The sequence below is a fragment of the Marmota flaviventris genome, chromosome 4, assembly GCF_047511675.1.
Source record: "Marmota flaviventris isolate mMarFla1 chromosome 4, mMarFla1.hap1, whole genome shotgun sequence".
Taxonomy (NCBI): Eukaryota; Metazoa; Chordata; class Mammalia; order Rodentia; family Sciuridae; genus Marmota; species Marmota flaviventris.
In genome coordinates this window covers 88,535,441-88,556,313 of record NC_092501.1, presented here as the reverse complement: position 1 = coordinate 88,556,313, position 20,873 = coordinate 88,535,441, and the positions used below count along the sequence as shown (strand labels likewise).

Below are 20,873 nucleotides of genomic sequence, written 5' to 3'. Positions count from 1 at the left end.
CATTCATCAATAATTCATTCAATACCTACTTACCATATGCCAAGACAGTATGAATTGTAAAGGAAGACAGAATTCCAGAACAGAGAGAAGACCATATGTAACTGGACAAAAGAAGGACGAGATATTTAAAACTTACGTTGTTAGCAAGAATGCCCCATCACCACATCTTTCCAGAGCCTTTCGTGCAGGAGGTTTTGCTGCAAATTCTACAAAACCTTTTCCTGTAGCTCTACCACGATCATCCACAACCACAACGGCTTTCTCTACTGGACCAAACTGGGAAAATGCTTGTTCTAGAAGCTCATTGGAAACAACTGGAGAAAGGTTCTTGACCGTTAGGGCTGCTCCATGTGTAGCAAAACGAATTCGGAGAGGTCTACTCTTCAAAATGGTGCCATCCAGCTCTGCTTTTGCAATTTCAGCCAATGTTCTGGATTCCTTTTTAAGAGGAAAAATCATTTTTAAAGATGATAGTAACAAAAAAATTTAAAACAGTGGCTTGCTTCTAAGGAAAAACAGGTAATTTTAGGAAATGGCTGATAGGGTTACTTTGATTTTCCTTTTACTTTCTTATCACTTGCTTTTTATTAGTTATTCAAAGATCATTGTGCGCAGTAAGTAAAAAATCCCAACCCCACTGTCCTGTTAAAGGTCATTATATAGCCAGGCATGGTGGTACATGCCTATAATCCCAGCAGCTCCAGAAGTGAGGCTGGAGGAGGCTGAGCTAAGAGGATCACAAGTTAAAGGTCAGCCTCAGCAACTTAGCAAGGTCCTAAGCAACTTAGTGAGACCTTGTCTTAAAATAAAAAGGGCTGGGGATGGACCTGTGATAAAGTGCCCCTGGGTTCAATCCCCAGTAACATCATTATATAAAGATTAATTGCTCATAAATAAATGAACAGTTGTAAAATACTCAAAGCAGTATCTTTTAAATATCTCCTACATAGAGCAGGGGTGTGGCTCAGTGGGAGAGCACTTGCCTAGCATGTGTGAAGCACTGGGTTCAATTCTCAGCACCACATACAAACACATAAATAAAATAAAGGTTAATCAACAACTAAAAAAAAAAAAAGAAAGAAAGAAAAACTTGTGACCATTGTGCACTGCTGGTAAGAATAAAAAAACGATATTGTTAAAAGCCAGCCTCACCAATAGCAAGGTGCTGGGCAACTCAGTGAGACCCTGTCTCTGAATAAAATACAAAGAGGGCTGGGGATGTGGCTCAGTGGTCAAGTGCCTGAGTTCAATTCCCAGTAACTCCACCATCGAAAAAAAGATATTGTTAAAAAAAAAAACTCCTACATATATTAAACATATAATTACTTTTTGAGACCAAGTGCCATTTACTATGAACTATCGTAGAAAGAATAATTCTCTATGCCCTCAGTTTTTTTATTTTTTTAGTTGTTGATGGACCTTTATTTTATTTATTTATTTGCAGTGCTGGGAATCAAACCCAGTGCTTCACACATGCTAGGCAAGTGCTCTACCAGAGACACAACCCCAGCCTATGCCCTCAATGTTTTTATATTGTTATCTCAAAGCCTCCCACCTCTCCTCTGACAAACAAATTCCTTTTCTTTTTATTTCTACTTTATATTATCTGTAAAAGTTACTATTAGGTCTTATTAACTACGCCTCCTTCATCAGATACACATTTTTCACTATCATACAGAAAGAAGCAAACACACACATTCGTGGGCTGTAATAAATCTATTGTACAAACAAGTGTGCCTAAGCACTTTTTTTATAGGTATTTTTTTAACATTTATTTTTTAGTTGTAGGTGGACACAACATACCTTTGTTTTATTTGTATGTGGTGCTGAGGATCGAACCCAGTGCCTCACATATGCAAGGCAAGAACGCTTCCTCTGAGCCACTACCCCAGCTCCCTAAGCACTTTTATTTTTTATTTTTTTAAAGAGAGAGAGGGAGAGGGGGAGAGAGAGAGAGAGAGAATTTTAATATTTATTTTTTAGTTTTTGGCGGACACAACATCTTTGTTTGTATGTGGTGCTGAGAATCGAACCTGGGCCGCACGCATGCCAGGCGAGCACGCTACCGCTTGAGCCACATCCCCAGCCCTCCTAAGCACTTTTAAATTAGAAAAAAAATGCTCATTACTGAAAACACAAGATAACAGAACTTCCTTGATTTGGAGAATTCAGAGTTGGTGCAGAATAGGGGTATGGGTGTAATTTAGTGATAGAATGCTTGCCTAATATTAGTGAGAAAGTAGGTTGGATCTACAGGGCCATAAATAAGTAGGTATAGAACACAGGTATTTAAGATAACAGATAACAAACTGGTAAATTTCATAAAGATATGCTTTTTTCATTCAATCTCTAAAATGGTCTCAAAAGCTAGAAGTTACTGTCTTCATAAAATACTTGTATGTTTTTCTTTCCTTCCTTTTTTTTTTTTTTTTGATGGCACCAGAGATTGAAACCAGGGGTGCTTAACTACAAACCCACAACCCTAAACCTTTTTATATTTTTTTAATTAGAGAAAAGATCTCACTAAGTTGCTTAGGACTTTGCTTAGGTGCTCAGGCTGACATTGAACTAGTGATCCTCTTACCTCGGCCTCCCAAGTCAGTGGGATTACAGATGTACACCATCGCACCAGGCCACGTTCTATACTTTCTAGCAGATAGAGTTCAACAGGTGTACAAGTCAAGATTCACCTACCAGTAGATTTAAAATTTGCACCTTTGGGGGCTAGAGATGTAGCTCAATAATAAGAGTGCTTTCCCTGAAGGCACGAGATTCTGGGTTCAATCCCCAGCACTGGGGAAAAAGAAAAAAATTTTAAAGGGGTTAGGAGTGTGTAACTCAGTGGTAGGCCTGGATTCAAACCCTAGCAACAAGAAAAAAAGTTTATACTTTCCATGTTTTAAATGGTTTTAAACAGTTTTCTCAGCCTCAACATTAATATTATGGATTGGATAATTCTTATTATAGGGGACTGTACTTTGCCTATAGGCTGTTTATCAGCATTCCTGACCTCTACTCACCACAGATTCCAGTAGAACCACTCCCCCCAGTTGTGACAACCAAAAATGTCTTCAGATATTGTCAAATATCCTTGAGAAGAAAAACTATCTTACTTGAGAAACAGTGTTCTAAATGTATACCATAAAAATCAATTAATTACATCTCTGTAAAAATCAATTAAAATTAAGTAGTTGAAATGAGAACAAAGATTTCATGACTCAGAAAAATAAAGTATAACTTTTATCAAGTAGTTACTACAAACCAGTCCTTATCCCTTATTAAAAATACATATATAGGGGCTGAGGGGGTGGCTCAATGGTAGAGCACCTGCCTAGCATATGCAAGGCACTAGGTTCGATTCTCAGCACCGAATATAAATAAATAAAGGTCCATTGAGAACTAAAATCATCATCATCATCATCATCATCATGTTTTAGAAAATACATATATATATATATACACACACAACACACATACACACACATATAACCAGGGGTAGAGCTTAGTGGTAAAGTGCTTGTCTGGCAAGTATGAGGCCTTGGATTTGATTCCCAGAACTTCCCTGCCACCCCCACAAAGTCAGTCAATCAGTTAGTGTGTGCATGTGTGTGTATATATGTGTATACATTGCTTTCATTATCCTCAAAAACTTATAAAGTAGGTATTTTTTCTGTACCCATTTTACATAGAGAAACAGACCTACAGAGGTTAAGTAACTTGCTCAAGATCACAGGTGCTCATTTGAACCTATACAGAATTCACAATTTCCACAAATCTACCATAATGCTGCTTCCCACCTTTGTATAAACTGAAGGGAGGGAGAAGGGAGGGAGAGAAAGGAGGGAGAGGGAAAGGTTCCTCTGTTTTTAAATGGAAAGAAAATATTTCCAAAACATTTATATAAAAAAGAAATTGTGGGCTGGGGTTGTGGCTCAAGTGGTAGAGTGCTCGCTTAGCATTTGTGAAGCACTGGGTTCGATCCTCAACACCACATAAAAATAAAGATATTGTAACCACTTAAAACTAAAAAATAGATATAAAAAAAAAGAAACTGTAACAATGATTTTTAAAACACATTAATAAGAAAACAACTGATTGTCAAATGAGTAAGACTTGAACATTCACTTCACCAAAGAGAATGGATAGGGTTAATAAACAAAAAGATATTCAACATCATCAGGCACTAGAGGAATACAAATTTAAGCCACAATGAGATATCACAATACACTTATTTAACATGACAAATTTCGTAGAAGACAACACCATGTGTTGAGGAGGATGGAGAACAATCAGCAATTGCTGGTGGCATTGAAAAACTGGATAGCAGCTGCTAGAAGGCCTGTAATCCCAGCAGCTCAGGAGGCTGAAGCAGGAGGATCTCAAATTTTAGGCCAGCCTCAGCAACTTAGCAAGGTTCTTAGCAATTTGCAAGACCCTGCCTCAAAAATAAAAAAAACAAGGGGCTAGGGCTGTAACTCAGTGGTGGAGGTACTGTGTTCAATTCTCAGTACCACATATAAATAAAATAAAGGTTAGTCAACAACGAAAAAAATCAGAAAACTTTTAAAATAAATAAAATAAAATAAAAATAAAAAAGGGCTGGGATGTGGTTCAGTGGTTAAGGACCCTGGATTCAATCCCCAGTACCAAAAAAAAAAGAAAGAAAGAAAAAAGTAGATAGCCACTTTAGTAAAGTTTCAATATGAATTTAAAAATACACATAACCATATAACCTGAAATAGCCCACTCATCGCCATTTAGTGAAGGGAAATAAAACTGTATGTTCATTGAAAAATCTATGCACAATTTTTATAGTGGCTTTATTCATAATCATGTAAACCCAGAAACAACTCAAATATACTGCAACAGCATGAAAGACAAGGTGCAGTGGTGCATGCCTGTAATGCCAGCAATTAAGAGGCTGAAGAAGGAAGATCACTAGTTCAATGTCATCCTCAGCAAATTAGCAGGGCCCTAAGCAACTAATGAGACCATCTCTCAAAATAAAAAGGGTCAGGGATGTGGTTCAGTGGTTAAGCACCCACTTAACTCTGATTAAATCCCTGGTACAAAAAAAAAGAAATAGAGGAAGAAAAGAAAAAAGAACAAAAATACAACATTGCAAAGTACCAAGGGCACAATGCTATTTGAAAGAAGATTGAGCCAAGATTACAGACATTCTAAGAAATATGTAAAAACAGAAAGCAGGTCAAAATCAGGGCATAGGGCATAGGGCATAGACAGTACCTAGGTAGAGATGGTACAACTGCTTTCTAAAACCAAAGGGTCTTGATGGAATACAAGGAATCACAAAGTTGCAAATGGCTACCACAAGATTCTAAATGACTGCTCTAGGACTGTTCAAACTATGATCCAATGATTTCTATTTCCGGACTCTTTCCAAAGCACATGAATTTTTCTATTACTATTTACTAGTTGCTTAAAAATCCCCACTGTAGGAGTTTTAAGGTATACAAGTAGAAGGCAATTAATTCATTGGTGCAAACCAGAAATAGACATCAACAGAAAGTTGATGAAATAACAACAAGAGCAGTGGTGCATACCAGTTAATTCTAGCAATTTGGGAGGCTGAGGCAGGAGGATCTCAAATTCAAGGCCAGGTTTTATTTTGAGACTGGGGACATCACTCAGTGGTAGAATGCCCCTGGGTTCAATCCCCATTTACCATAGAGAGAAAGAAAATCTAACAACATAAAAAGATGTTAAAGATAACATTAAATTAAAAAATCAAATCACAATGAATGTGTGCCATATAATTTGATTTTTATGGAAAAAGTACACAAAGTATGCCAGGCATCCAGATACTTTGGAGTCTGAGGCAGGAAGACAACAAATTTGAGACTAGTCTTCGCAATTTAGGGAGAAGTGAAGCTAGCCAATCCCTAAAAAACAAATGCCAAATGTCTTCTTTGATATAAGGAGAGTAACTAAGAACAGAGTAGGGACGAAGAGCATGAGAAGAAGATTAACATTAAACAGGGATGAGAGGTGGGAGGGAAAGGGAGAGAGAAGGGAAATTGCATGGAAATGGAAGGAGACCCTCAGAGTCATACAAAATTATATACAAGAGGAAGTGAGGGGAAAGGGAAAAATAATACAAGGGAGAGAAATGAATTACAGTAGAGGGGGCAGAGAGAGAAGAGGGGAGGGGAGGGGAGGGGGGATAGTAGAGGATAGGAAAGGCAGCAGAATACAACAGACACTAGTATGGCAATATGTAAATCAATGGATGTGTAACTGATGTGATTCTGCAATCTGTATACAGGGTAAAAATGAGAGTTCATAACCCACTTGAATCAAAGTGTGAAATATGATATATCAAGAACTATGTAATGTTTTGAACAACCAACAATAAAAATTAAAAAAAAAAAAAAAAAAGACGACCCTATCTCAAAAAAATTAAAAGGACTGGGGGTGGGCTGGGGATGTGGGCTCAAGCGGTAGCGCGCTCGCCTGGCATGCGTGCGGCCCGGGTTCGATCCTCAGCACCATATACAAACAAAGATGTTGTGTCCACTGAAAACTAAAAATATATATATATATATATATTAAAATTCTCTCTCTCTCTCTTAAAAAAAAAAAAAAGGACTGGGGGTGTAATTCAGTAGTAAAGTGCTTATGCTGGCTTATGCTCCAGTACCAAAAGAAAAATTGCACCAAGTAAATAATAATCATCTTTTAGAATTGTACTATCATTAGAAGTCTAATGAACAGGCCTGGGATTGTGGCTCAGCAGTAGAGTGTTTGCCTAGCACATGAGAGGTCCTGGTTCATTCATTCCTCAGCACCACAAAAAAATAAATAAAGGTATTGTGTCTAACTACAACTAAAAAATAAATATTAGGAGCTGGGGCTGTGGATCAGTGGTAGCGCACTTGCCAGGTATGTGTGAGGCACTGAGTTCAATTCTCAGCACCGTTTATAAATAAATAAAGGTCTATCAACAACTAAAAAAAATATTTTAAAAATAAATAAATATTAAAAAAAAAAAAACACACAACAGAAGTCTAACAAACAGAGACACAGTGGCACACACATATAATGCCAGCTACCTGAAAGGCAGAAACAAGAGGATTTCAAGTTTTAGACCAGCCTAGGCAATTTAGGCAAACCTGTCTAAAAATAACAAATAAAAAGGACTGGGGATATAGCTTAATGGCAGGACACCCCTGGGTTTAATTCCCAGTCCTTGTGTCTTCTCTCTCTCTCTCTCTCTCTCTCTCTCACACACACACACACACACACACACAGAAAAAATAAGAGTTCTCCTGAGCCAGGCACCTTGGCAATGCCTGTAATCCCAGGAACTCCAGAAGATGAAGTAAGAGGATCAAAAGTTTGAGGCAAGCCTCAGCAAGATCCTCACTAACTTAATGAAACCTTGTCAAAATAAAAAAGGTTGGGGATACAGCTCAGTGGCAAAGTGCCCCTGGGTTCAATCCCCAATAAAAATTAAAAAATTAAGAAAAAGGGCTCACCTAGCATCACAAGGTCCTGGGTCCAATCCCCAGTGCCACCAAAAAAAAAAAAGAGAAAAAGAAAAAGAAAGACTACCACTCTCACTTTCCTGAAATACAATATGACTTAAAATTATACAAAGTACATTCTATAACAAATCTATAATACTAACATCTATCATTTCATAACTAAAAAAAAAAAAAAAAAAGAGGCAGATGGGGGCTAAGTCCCTAATGACTGACTGAAAGTAAATTCAGTTGATTTTTAACTTCAAGTGGTTTCCTAGAAAAGTTGGCTTCTTAAACTTGACAAGCATCAGAATCACAGAGGGCTATTTAAAACAAGATATTTGGGCCCCACTTCCAGAACTTCCTGATTCAGTAGATCTGGGTTAGGGCCCTAGTATTCACACATCTAATTGATTCTCAGCTAATAGATATGGTGAGATTACTTGAGGAGGTATAAGGTCACCAAGGCTAGCACGTATTGTGGGGGAAACAATTTAAGCAGCCTCTGCTTAGTCCAGGAAAAGATCTAAAGATACTAGTCTGGGCTGGGGGTGTGGCTCAAGTGGTAGCGTGATCGCCTGGCATGCGCTGGGCGCTGGGTTCGATCCTCAGCACCACATAAAAATGAAGATATTGTGTTCACCTAAAACTAAAAAATAAATTTAAATAAATAAATAAATAAATATACTAGTCAAGAACCACCATTTGATAAATCTGTTTTATTAGGATAAAAACAAAAGTTCAGGCCAAACTAATACCAGTTTTAGGTAAATCAAACTAACTTCAGTTGCCTTCTTCAACCAGGCTGTGTTAGAGCATCACTACAGAGTTTAGGGCGAGGTAATTAAAAAGTCCCAACACTTTATGGAAAAAAAAAGAAACAAAAAATTAACTTTAAAATGTATAACTTTAAAAAACAAATGTACAACTTTTCAGATCTATCCAGTCTAAAATTATCAATAAATAACCAAAATCTAAAATTCCACAATAAAATGTCTAAAACAATCTATTTCATCTCTAATGTACCATATGCTAACAATTTGGATTAGGACCATATGTGTAAGAAACACTTAAATTGGGGGCTGGGGATGTGGCTCAAGCGGTAGCGTGCTCGCCTGGCATGAGTGCGGCCCGGGTTCGATCCTCAGCACCACATACAAACAAAGATGTTATGTCTGCCGAAAAACTAAAAAATAAAAAAAATAATAAAAATAAATAAATAAATAAATAAAAGAAACACTTAAATTGTTTCTCCACCATTCAATACTAGCAATGCTGACCCTATGCCATATGGGAAAATGTTTTCTTCTACGAATTGGAATACTACAACTACTAGTTTATTTGTAATTTAAAGATCAGTTACTGAATAAATTATTTCAAGAAACAAACCAGTTATTACACCCTTGGGGATACCAGGATACCAGCTATGGCCCCATTCTTCCTCCCAGGAGAAGTCTGTTACCCCTTTGTTAATAAGCCTTGCTTTATATGCTTAAAAAAAATTACACCCTTATTTTAAAAAGCCACTATGTCATATATGTTTATTCAGATCTAGTATACATTATATGATTTTTCTAAGTAGAAAAAATAATGGTTCAGAAATAAACCTTTTAAATTTACATCTTACAAACAGAATTCACATTAAACTGTAAAGCTATCTATAAAGTCAAATTCTATAAACTAAATCCTGGCTTCCAACAGACAAAACTTTACTAATTGTATGCAAAAAAAATTAGTGTGCTATGTTTGGAGGAGTATATTCCAAAAGAACAGTCAACAGCAGCCCTTCTCACCTCCTAATCCCAGTTTTTTTTTTTTTTTTAAATGAACAGTACTAAAAGTACATTGAATAAACTGTGCTGGCCCATACACTAGCCATACTTGGCTATTTAAATTAAGAGCCATGACAATGGAATAGGCCTGTAATCCCAGCAACTGAGGAGGCTGAGGCAGGAAGATCACAAGTTCAAAGCCAGCCTCAACAATTACAGAGAGGCCCTAATCAATTCAGTGAGACCCGGTCTCAAAATTAAAAATGGGAGCTGGGGATGTGGCTCAAGGGGTAGCGCGCTCGCCTGGCATGCATGCGGCCCAGTGTTCAATCCTCAGCACCACATACAAAGAAAGATGTTGTGTCCGCCGAAAACTAAAAAAAAAAATAATAATAATAATAAAAAATATTAAGTTCATTAAAAAAAAATCAAAATTAAAAATGAGATAGGGATATAGCTTAGTGGTAAAGTGCCCCTGGGTTCCATTTCCAGTACCATTCAAACTGCACTACCCAGCCCTCCTAGCCTCATTCAAGTGTTCAACAGTCACATGTGGCTAGTGAGTACTCTTTTGGACAGTACAGATATATAACAGCCTTTATATCATTGCAGAAAGTTCTACTGGGCAGTGCTGATGGAAGGAAGGAAGGAAGGAAGGAATTGTCTATTATTAATAAGATAAAAGATAAGCAACAAAAAAAAGGGCTGGAATTGTGACTCAGTTGGTAGTGCACTTGCCTTGCATGTGTGGGGCACTGGGTTCAATCCTCAACGCTACAAAAATAAAAAATAAAATAAAGGTATTGTGTCCATCTACAACTAAAAGTAAAAAAGAAGTTAAAAAAAGAAACAAAAAGATTTTCCAATGTCAAAATATTAATTGGTCCTGTAAAGGCTTTCAAAACAGGGAAATGAAGTCCTTCCATTCTTCCTCCTCCAAAATATCAACTTCAGAATAAGACACTGCAAGCAAGAGACCAAGGATCACGAAAATATTACATAAAATCCTTTTGGAAAGTTTATCAAAAGTTGCTTACAGTACTTCATTTTTTTATTTTGTGATGCTGGGGATGGAACTCAAGGCCTCTGGCATGCTAGGCAAGTGCTCTACTGAGCTACATCCCCAAACTTCTGCATTTACATTAAGAATTTTACCAAATGACAGGCTGCTTCTCTACTGTACAAAAGATAAATATATCTGTTCAAAATGTACTGATTATTTACTTGAATTCCAAGGAAATATTGTTTTTTATTAATATCTTGAAACTAACTATCTTCTCTTGGAGCCATTTAAGTATTTAAGAATACAATAAATTTTCTCTACATATTAAGTTTTACTTTGTCCACATATGAAGAGAAATCGATTTTGAAAGTTCAAGTTCCAATAAGACAGCTTCCATAAACTGCAATGAATATTAGAGTGAGGGTCTAACTAGAAAGATAACAGGAAAAAGTCTTATGTGTAAAATGTCTCCTAAAAAAGACTGTGATTGAAGAAAAAACAGTATCTAAATATGAATGACAATAATGCTGTATGACTGCAACTGATGAACTCACCACAAAACAAAGGAAAACCTAATAAAAGCAAATACTTTGTCCGGAGTGCAAACTGTCAAAGCTTTTTAGAATAAGGAGGCACAATTTTTGCATGTTATCGGAAAATTTTTCAAAATTTAGATTTAAAGGGGGCAAGACACATAATACCCTACTGCAGGACAAATAAGTCAAGTATAATGTAGCATATTGGCCGACCTCCCCCACCAAAACACAGGAACCTCCAACAGTCGGGTGGAAAAACAATATTAGAATACAATTCAATACTATCCAATCACTGCAGGTGGAACTCTGTACTCGAGTACAGAGTTTAAGCACCTGCAAAGGTAAGGTAAAGAGAGGGCTGCACTGAGGTGAGTATTAACGCGGTTTGCTGTAAAATGCGTGCAGGGCTTATTGAAGGCAAAGGGATGTTTTGGGTAAGTCTTTAAGAAGCAAGTCGTTTGTTCCTTCAAACCCAAATTTCTGGCCAAACCGAAGCTTCCGTTCCAAATACATTTTCTTCACAACATATTTGTGCCTCGAAGAACTGTCACCCGAAAATGCCGTCGGTCCCCGCGACCCCGATCCCCCAGGTACCGGAGGCTACCCGTTCAGGCAGGGTTGACCGTAACGATCTAGCGCGCGACAGTAGGCCTGCAAAGCCCAACCGGCGCGAAGCAGAGGCCACCATACCGAGCAGGGTACCCCGGCGGTCACAATCCACAGAGAGGCCATTCTGGACAAGCGAAGCCCCGCGGACATCCCACCGCCCTTTTGTTCCCTTGGGCCGGCGGCCCGAGACTCACCAAGCGGATGAAGCCGAAGCCACGATCCCGGTTGATGAAGACCTCGCTGGGCTCGCCGTAGCGCTCGAAGAGTCTCTTGAAATCCTCCTCGGTGATGTCGGTGGGGAGATTCCCTACAAAGAGGCGGCAACGCTGAGTGTACGTCTTCTCACCCGGCTTTAGGAAACTCTTGATGTCAATGGTGAACCCCATCTCTTCCTCCGGGTGGTCCTCCGGGGCCCCTGGGGCAGGCGGTGCCTGCTCTCCCGCCAGCGCCAGCGCCATGGCCGCCGCGGCCACCGGCTCGTTCTCGCCGGCTGCGGATTCAAGCGCGCGTAGACGGGCCGGGTTTTTCTCAATGCGCACTTGCTTCAGGTTTCCTCTTAACATCATCTTAAGGAGTTCGCCTCAAACACCGGATACAGGCCTAGATGTATGTATGTATACGTCTCTACATGTATCTATGGAAACGAAGCAGAGAAAGTAAGGAAACTGCTCGAAGCCCGAGCCCGCAGCCCTGCCTACCGAACTAACGCCCGCGACAGCCGCACATTCAAAATGGCGCTGCCACAAGCTGCGGTTGGAAGGAAAGACGCCGAATTTAGTCCCGCCCCTCCGCAAAGGCCGGCGTCCAATCGGCCGGCTGCGCATGCCCGGCACCAACTGAACTTTGGCCGTGTAGACGTACAACCTTGCGCGCTGTACCAAGAGCTGCCTTCTAGGGTGGGAAAGTGCAATTTCCCATCCTAGAACACCTGGTACTGTTTGTTGTTTGTATATATGGGACAGATTATATGTACATCAGCGTGTGAAAATACAGCGATTTGCGGGACATCTTTTTTTTTTTTTAGTTGTAGATGGACACAATATCTTTATTTTTATGTGGTGCGGAAGATTGAACCCAGAGCCTCACATGTGCGAGGCAGATGCTCTACCACTGAGCTATACAGCCCTAGCCCCTTGGGAGACATCTTTACCCTTTTTAATGTAGAACTCAATTTTCAATAACTACAACAAAATGAAAACCTGCGTGTTTTGTATATAGCATTCATAAAACCCTGTTTCCAATACACTTAAAACATTTTATTTCTCTCCATTTCAAGAGCAAAATTTTTATTACATGTTTAAATAAACAACCAATCTTATAATTGTGCTGTTGATTATTGACCGCATTAAGTTTCTTATAAAATTAGCACAACCAGATTATGAGTTGCTGTGGGCCACAGACTTACAAGAACAAACTAAATTTTTTCTGTAATAACAGGTATTTAAGATTTGTGAGTCCTACTGTGTCTTATCTGAACTACTCAACCCTACCCCATGCCACTGCTACCCATAGTGAACCCTCAATGCTGTGAAAAAGAAATAAACTCACACTCTGCAAAACAGTTCAGCAGTTTCTCATGAAGTTAAAAATATGTTTATAGGATCCATCCCATTCCTAAGTATATATCCAAGAGACAGAAAAAATTGTGTTCACACAAATACTTGTTCATAGAGGTTTTTTTAGCAATGGATGAAAAGTGGAAACAACCCAATTATCCTTGACAGTTCAGAGGGTAAACAGTAGTACATTCATGTAATAAAATAATATTCTGCACAGTCGCACATTCATATAATAAAATACTACTTTGCAATAAAAGGAATAAAATACAGACACAAGCAACACCATGAATCAAAAGGCTACATATTGTATATATGACATTCTGGACAAGGCTGGACTGGACATACCTGTAGCTAAGGAATATAGGTAAGTGGTTTCCAGGAATTAGGGGCTAGGGAGATGTTGACTACATAGTCAAGGGTATATTTTGGAATGATGGAACTATATCTTGATTGTGACTACACAAGTGTATGTTTGTCAAAACGCAGTGGCCCACACCTGTAATCCCAGCAGCTGGGGAGGATCGAAAGTTCAAAGCCAGCCTCAGCAACTAATGGAGACTGCTAAGCAACTCAGTGAGACCCTGTCTCTAAATAAAATACAAAATGGGGCTGGGGACATGGCTCAGTGGTCAAGTGTCCCTGAGTTCAATAACCTGTAACAACAACAAAAAAACTTAATAGAATTGTGCACTAAAATGGTAAATGTTACTGTATTTAATTTATACAATGAGCATATTTTAAAACTATCCCAAAAATAAAACATGATTGAAGCTAATTATTATTTACCTCAGTCACCACACAAATTCTAATTCCCCAGTTTCTGATACTCCATACATTCCTCAATCTGACCCAATTCCGCGCATCTCTCCCAGTTGTTCAAAAACCTTCTGTTGAGTTTTTGGAAACTCACTTTATCAGCAAAATCTACTAATGATTTTTATCTCATCTTCCCTTTGCCTTCCTTCTTTAATTGGTAGATGGAGAGCGACTTCTCCTACAGCCCTCTCTAAAAGTGGACATGCTTTTTTCTCTTACATGTCACAGGATTGACTCATGAAATACAGGACATTAGTCTTTGATCTCTTGCAACTGCAAGACTATTTCCCCTCTGTTCTTTGACAGAAATCACACACAAAATCTCATGCCAATGCAAATTCTTACTCTCTCTCCCTCCCTCCCTGCCTATGCAATAATATCATTGTGAACATTCTTTAAATTTATTATCACAGATATCAGGTGGACCTCAGCCTTTAGGTTTTGCTCTCTGTTACTTTCCTAAATAACTGTTTTACACTATTTTCTCTCAGCTCATACCAATACTCCTCCCCTACTCAATAATATCACTTTTAGGTTTTTTTGTAGGAAAAAAACATTGACAGAGTAGAATTGCCTCTTCTCATCAGAACAAAATCTACCCCACTACAGGGGGTAGAAGTTCACCTACATTATCTTCCCTTCCTGTAACAGTGAACAAACTACATGCTCCACTCTAAAGTCAGCCCTCTTATTCGTCCACTAGATATCATCTTGTCAAGTACTTTGCTTTAGCAGTTATCAGATCACCTTCCCAAACGGTCATTTTCTTGATCGGTACAGGAGTATTCTATTTATGGATGTCAAATAAGCATCTCAAACTTAATGTGTCTAGACCAAGACCATTTCCTTTCCCAGTCCTTTCTATTTCACAAAGACATTATCTCTCATCCACATTCTCAGACAGGCAATCTGGGAATCATACTTGACTTCTTTTCCACATACTCAATATCCAATCAGAGCCAGGCATGATAGCACTTGGCTGTAATACCAGTGATTGCCATGAAGGGGATTGACTGAGACCAGAGTATCACAAGTTTAGGGCCAGCCTCAGATATTTAACAAGGCCCTAAGCAACTTTGTGAGACCCTGTCTCAATTTTTTTTAAATTTTTTTTTAAAGGGCTGGGGATGTGGCTCAGTGGTAAAGTGCCCCTGGAATTTTTTAAATCCTTAGTAACACACACACACACACACACACACACACCACAATCCAATCAGCAAATTCTTTTGGCTCTACTTTCAAAATATATCCTGAACACAAACACTCTAAGCCAATCCTTTATCATCTAATAACTATTAATCACTATCTATTAACTACTGAAGTACTCTCAATTATATTCCTGCTTCTTCTCTTGCTCTATTAACATGTCCACTCAAAATTCCTTCATCCTCAGTACCTCAGATTAGAGGCTCTAAAGAGGTAAATTACTATTAAATTAGGTCAGCATGGTGGGACTGTCTTTATAAGAAGAGGAAATTACAACATAGAGACACACATAAAGAAGACCATGTGAAGACAGTGGGAGAAGACAGACATTTGTAAGACAAGAAGTCTTGCTGACACCTTTTTTTTTTTTTTGGTAGTGCTGGGGGTTGAACCCAGGGCCTTGTGCATGCAAGGCAAGCACTGTACCAACTGAGCTGTATCTCCAACCCCATCCTTTTTTTTTTTTTAATCTTTTTTTTTTTTATTTAGTTGTCAATGGACCTTCATTTTATTCATATGTGGTGCTAAAAATTGAACCCAGTGCCTCACACATGCTAGGCAAGTGCTATACCACTGAACCACAAACCCAGCCCTCTTGCTGAAATCTTGGTTTTGGTCTCCATGCCTCTAGCACTGTGAGGAAATAAATTTTTGTTGTTTAAGCCACTCAGTTTGTGGTGTGTGTGTGTGTGTGTGTGTGTTGCTGTGGATGGAACTCAGGACCTAGCCCAAGATTCAGATGCATTACAATGGAAGCCCTAAAAGACAATGCAGGAGCCAATAAAAGTCTTCAGGCAGAAGACTGCTTTTGTTTTTTTAGGAAAGTAAAACTATAAGGATAGAGTGATAGAGTGCCATGGAGGGACACAGATTAGGGTGATAGAGCAAGTACAGAAAATAAAGTCAAAAGTGTAAAAAAGATATTGTGAGATTGGATCAAAGAAATAGTGGGAACATAGAAGGAAGGCTTAGTTCAGGGGAAAAAAAAAAAGTTTTGAGGAAAACTCCATAGGATTTGACTCCTGATTGACTTGGCAGAGGGAAAAGATATATATATTAAAAAAAGCTGAGAAATTAAGCAAGGTGTCATACTGTGCTTACTAATAATACTCGAAATAAATGATTAAAATTAGAACAGTGTGGATATGGGTACAAATCAGTGGTAGTGGTAGTGCTTGCCTACCATGCACAAGGCCCTGAATTCAATCCCTATCACTACAAAATTATAAGAGAAACAGCTGAGGCCTATAAGAGTGAAGAGAGGTAAAATGAGTCAAATCATAGTAGTGTGTGATTTTGAATAAATTTAGATTATGAAAATCCTTGTCTCAATAAACATTTGTTTTTAAAGTCAGGCACAATGGCACAGGCCTATAATCTCAGCATCTTGGGAAGCTGAGGCAGGAGGATTACAAATTCAAAATCAAACTTAGCAATTTAGCAAGGCCCTAAACAACTTAGCAAGACCCTATCTCAAAATAAAAAATAAAAAGGGCTAGGGATATGGATCAGTGGTTAAGTGCCCCTGAGTTCCAACATTGGTACCAAAAAAAAAAAAAAAAAAATTTGTGTGTGTGTATTTATGTGTATGATAAACCACCATATTTTTCAAAAACAGTTTCATAAATGGAATGTCATAATTTTACATTTGCAATTCTTTTTTAGTAGAAAACTGCAGGGCTGTCATATTGGTTTCTGTATTCAATCTGAAACAAATATTGTTTGCTTTATATGCTTATATATTATTTTTCTTTAAAAAGGAGTATTTTAATAGCCTTGTCATATTATTGTGGCTATTCTCTGATACTGCACCAAAATGTAACAAGTGGTATTTTCTTAAATATTAGCTGCAAGTAGAATCTGAAATCATATCCATGAACTTTTTATTCTGTTTACATCAAAATCCAATGGTTTAGGCTTGTGGTTTGAATTCATTTTTACCCTGGCATGAATTTGAAACATCTGAAATTATGGATTCATTGAATGATACAATTTTCCAAAATGCTGTCACTTCATTGTATAATAACATATAAAATTACATTTGTTAATGTCATCATTGAGCTCACCAGAAAATTCTTGAAGTATCAGGAAACTATAAAGTTCAAAACAAAATATAAAAAGGGCCTGGGATGTAGCTCAGTGTAGAGCATTCCGAGGTTTAATCCCCAATACTGCCAAAAAAAAAAAAAAGTTCCATTTGCAATTCAAACAATCACAAGGGTAATTTCCTCAAAACAATCATCATACTTTGGAACTCAGCAGAAGTTCTCCATGTCTGTTTCCCATTTGGTATGGTTTGAGTTCATCCTCCAAAGTTCATGTGTTAGAAATTTAATCCCCAATGCAATAGTGTTGAGAGGTGGGACTATTAGGAGGTGATTAGGTCATGATGTTTCTGTCTTCATGCATAGATTAACGCTGTTATTAATTATAGTGGGAGTAATTTTTGTTACTATAGCACAACATATATTTCAAATGGATAAAAAAATTAGTATGATTTATAGCATCTTAAGACACATTGCCTGGGCTGGGGATGTAGCTCAAGCGGTAGCGCGCTTGCTTGGCATGCATGCGGCCTGGGTTCGATCCTCAGCACCATGTACAAACAAAGATGTTGTGTCCGCCAATAACTGAAAAATAAATGTTAAAGTTCTCTCTCTCTCCCCCTCTCTCTCTGCCTCTCTCTCTCTCTCTTTAAAAAAAAAAAAAAGACACATTGCCTTTGAATGGGAGCTTCCTTTCTATTACTTTCAGATCTACAACAGGTGTCTAGAAAATTTGCTACTGTGGAAAATGAAGGCTACTTTAATTGAATGTGAGGAGGGCCTGTATTTTTTTTTAATTAGTTGCTATAACACTGTTCTTCTGGTGGTTGAGAGAGTTTCATATTTTCTTTAGACATCATTAAGCCCAGCAGTTCTTACAGAATAACTTTGATGCTACATGAATTCTGTCATTTTTCTAGCACTGATATGGCTCTTGGGTTCACCACTTCATTAGGACTGCTAATTCTATTCATATTAATTTTTGTTACAAATCTTGTAAAGAAGGGGGGTGCTTCTGGGTATTTAGGTCCACATTCTATTTTAAGGCTGTATATTAGGTTTTCATAAATTGTGCCCATGGTGGCTGCCATATTCCTTTGCTATGGCTCAAAGTCCTGCAGAAATACATTCGTGACAAAAAGGATGAGTTTGACCCAATTCCCATTCATTCTTGCTCTTTCTTGTCCTTTCTTGTATTCTGCCATGGGATGACAAGTTCAAAGGCTCTTTGCAAGATGCCATCATCATACCTTTGGACTTCTAAGCCTCCAGAACTAGGTGCTAAATAAATATTTGTTCTTTATAAATATCTTAGTTTTACTGGGCAAGGTGGGGCCCATCTGTAATCCCAGAAATTTGGGAGGTTTAGGAAGAAGAATTGCAAATTCAAGGTCAGTCTCAGCAATTTAGCAAGGCCCTAAGCAATTTAGGGAAACAAAAAGAGCTGGGGATTGAATTTGGGTCATAGCTCAGTGGTAGAGTGTTTGCCTAGCATATGTGAGGCACTGGGTTCAATTCTCAGCACAACATATAAATAAATAAAATAAGGGTCCATTGACGACTAAAAATATATTTTAAAAAAAGGGTGGGGGAGGGTTGGGGATATGGCTCAGTTGGTATAGTGCTTGCCTTGCATGCATTAAAGGCCATGGGTTCAATCCCCAGCACCACCAAAAAAATAAATTAATTAATTAAAAGATTTGTGTCAGGGGATCGGTGTTGGGGATGTAGCTCAGTGGTAGAGCGCCCCTGTGTTCAATCCATAGTACTGCAACATACAACCTATAACAAAAACCTCATCTGGCTGGGCGCAGTGGTGCATGCCTGTAATTCCAGCAACTCACAAGTGTGAGGCCAGCCTCAGCAACTGTCTCAAAATAAAAAAATAAAAAGGGCTGGGAATGTGGCCCAGTAGTAAAGTGTCCCTGGATTCATACCCTGGTATCCTTCCAAAAAAGAAAATATGACACTTGTGATACTTTGTGTGATAAAATGGTATCTTAGCCTATTTACTGTTATAACAGAAAACAGAGTACCCAAGACTAGGAGTGTTTTTTTTTTAAGAGGGACAGGGTACTGGGGATTGAACCCAGGAGTGCTTAACCACTGAGTCACACATAGGCAGCATTTTTATTTTTTGAGACAGGGTCTCACTAAATTGCTGAGACTGGCCTCACACTTGCAATCCTCCTACTTCAGCCTCCTAAACCACTGGGATTACAGGAGAGTATCACCCCATCTGGCGCAAAACAGATTTTACCATTAGAAGTAACTACACTGTTGAAGTATTAGCATGATTAAAGTGAAGATTCTTTTAATTGATGCCCTTCCATATATTCTTCATCTTCAAGCCTTTTTTCTTTCTTTCTTTCTTTTTTTCAGTACTGGTGATTGAACCCAGGACCTAGCACACGCAAGGTCAAGTGCCTTACCACTGTCCTATATCCCCCAAACTTTTTAAAATGTTTTATTTTGAAATGGGGTCTGTCTAAATTGACCAGACTCACCTAGAACTGGAAGTCCTGCTTCAGGCTCCAGAGAAACTGGGATTACAGGTGAGTGCCACCATGCCCAGCTCACCTTCAGGCCTTTTTTTTTTCATTGTGGTACTGGGGATTGAACCTAGGGCCTTATGCATGATAGGCAAGCACTCTACCAACTGAGGTATATCCCCAGTCCTCACCTTCAACCCTTTTGCAAACATCAGCCAGATAGTATAAAACCAGAATCAGTAGTAATTAACAAAGGTTATTTTGTAAGAAATATGAAGATTACAGAACTATGGATCACTTTCCTTTTATACACCTCCATAAATCTCCTTATATTTGTTGTCGCTCTAACAATAGAGAGTAACAAAGATTTAGTTTATTTTTCAGTATTGGGGATTGAACCCAGCAGTGCTTTACCACTAAGTCACCTCCCCAGTCCTTTTTTCTTTTCTTTTCCTTTTTGGTACCGAGAATTGAACTCAGGGGCACTCAACCATTGAGCCACATCCCCAGCCCTATTTTGTATTTATTTATAGACAGGGTCTCACTGAATTGCTTAGCGCCTTGCTGTTGCTGAGGCTGGCTTTGAACTCAAGGTCCTCCTGTATCAGCCTCGAAGCCTCTGGGATTACAGGTGTGGGGCACCATGACCAGCATAAGACTTAGTGATAAATTTAGATTGGGGGTTTCCTATCAAGTTCGCTTCCATTAGAATAAATCTCCATCTCAGAGTTGACACTTGTTTCTAAAAGAAAAATATCCTCTCCACATATCTTAGAAACATCTACTTGTTTTTTCCAGATCTTTATTCAGGTGAGCTTAATCGTGTTAAAGAATCACAAATAGTTTTTCTATATTTTACAATCCTCTGTTTTTTTCTTTTTTTCTGATTTTACTGGGGATTGAACCTGGAATGCTCTACCACTAAAGTATACGCCCAGCCCAGCCTTATTTATTTATTTATTTATTATTTATGTATGTGGTACTGGGGAAGGAACCCAGTGATGCATTACAACTGAGATACATCCCACCCCTCCACCATTCAAAAAATACTTTTTAAATTGTGGATGGACACAATACTTTCATTTTATTCATTTATTTTCATGTGGTGCTGAGGATCGAATCCAGTACCTCACATGTGCTAAGCAAGTGCTCTACCTCTGAGCTACAACTCCAGCCCCCACAAACCCTTTTAAGACAGCATCTCCCTAAGTTGCCCAGATAGCCTTGACCTTGAGATCTACAATATCTTTTTAGTTTTCCAAACTTTTAAATATTCATTTTTTTTTTTTTTTTGGAAAATCTTGGGCTGTGGCTCTGTGCTTCCAATGTTGTATTTATGTTATTGTTT

General features: G+C 38.4%; 1 protein-coding gene and 1 pseudogene across 3 annotated transcripts in view; both read right to left on the bottom strand.

Moving 5' to 3' along the window:
- Positions 1-12,153, bottom strand: part of Pspc1 (paraspeckle component 1) — a 94,377-nt gene extending 82,224 nt beyond the window's left edge. For all 3 annotated transcript variants that reach the window (XR_003583605.2, XR_003583606.2, XM_027941556.2), the window contains exons 1-2: positions 11,602-12,153; positions 137-438 (exon numbers count right to left, since the gene is read on the bottom strand). Coding sequence is in view for 1 of the 3 variants with exons in the window: in XM_027941556.2 (XP_027797357.1) it covers positions 137-438; positions 11,602-11,973 (674 nt within the window). In the remaining 2 variants the exon portion in view is untranslated. The remainder of the gene's footprint in view (positions 1-136; positions 439-11,601) is intronic.
- A 5,677-nt stretch (positions 12,154-17,830) lies between these two features.
- On the bottom strand, positions 17,831-18,124 carry LOC114097614 (ubiquitin-conjugating enzyme E2 variant 1 pseudogene; annotated as a pseudogene).
- Positions 18,125-20,873: the final 2,749 nt, after the last annotated feature.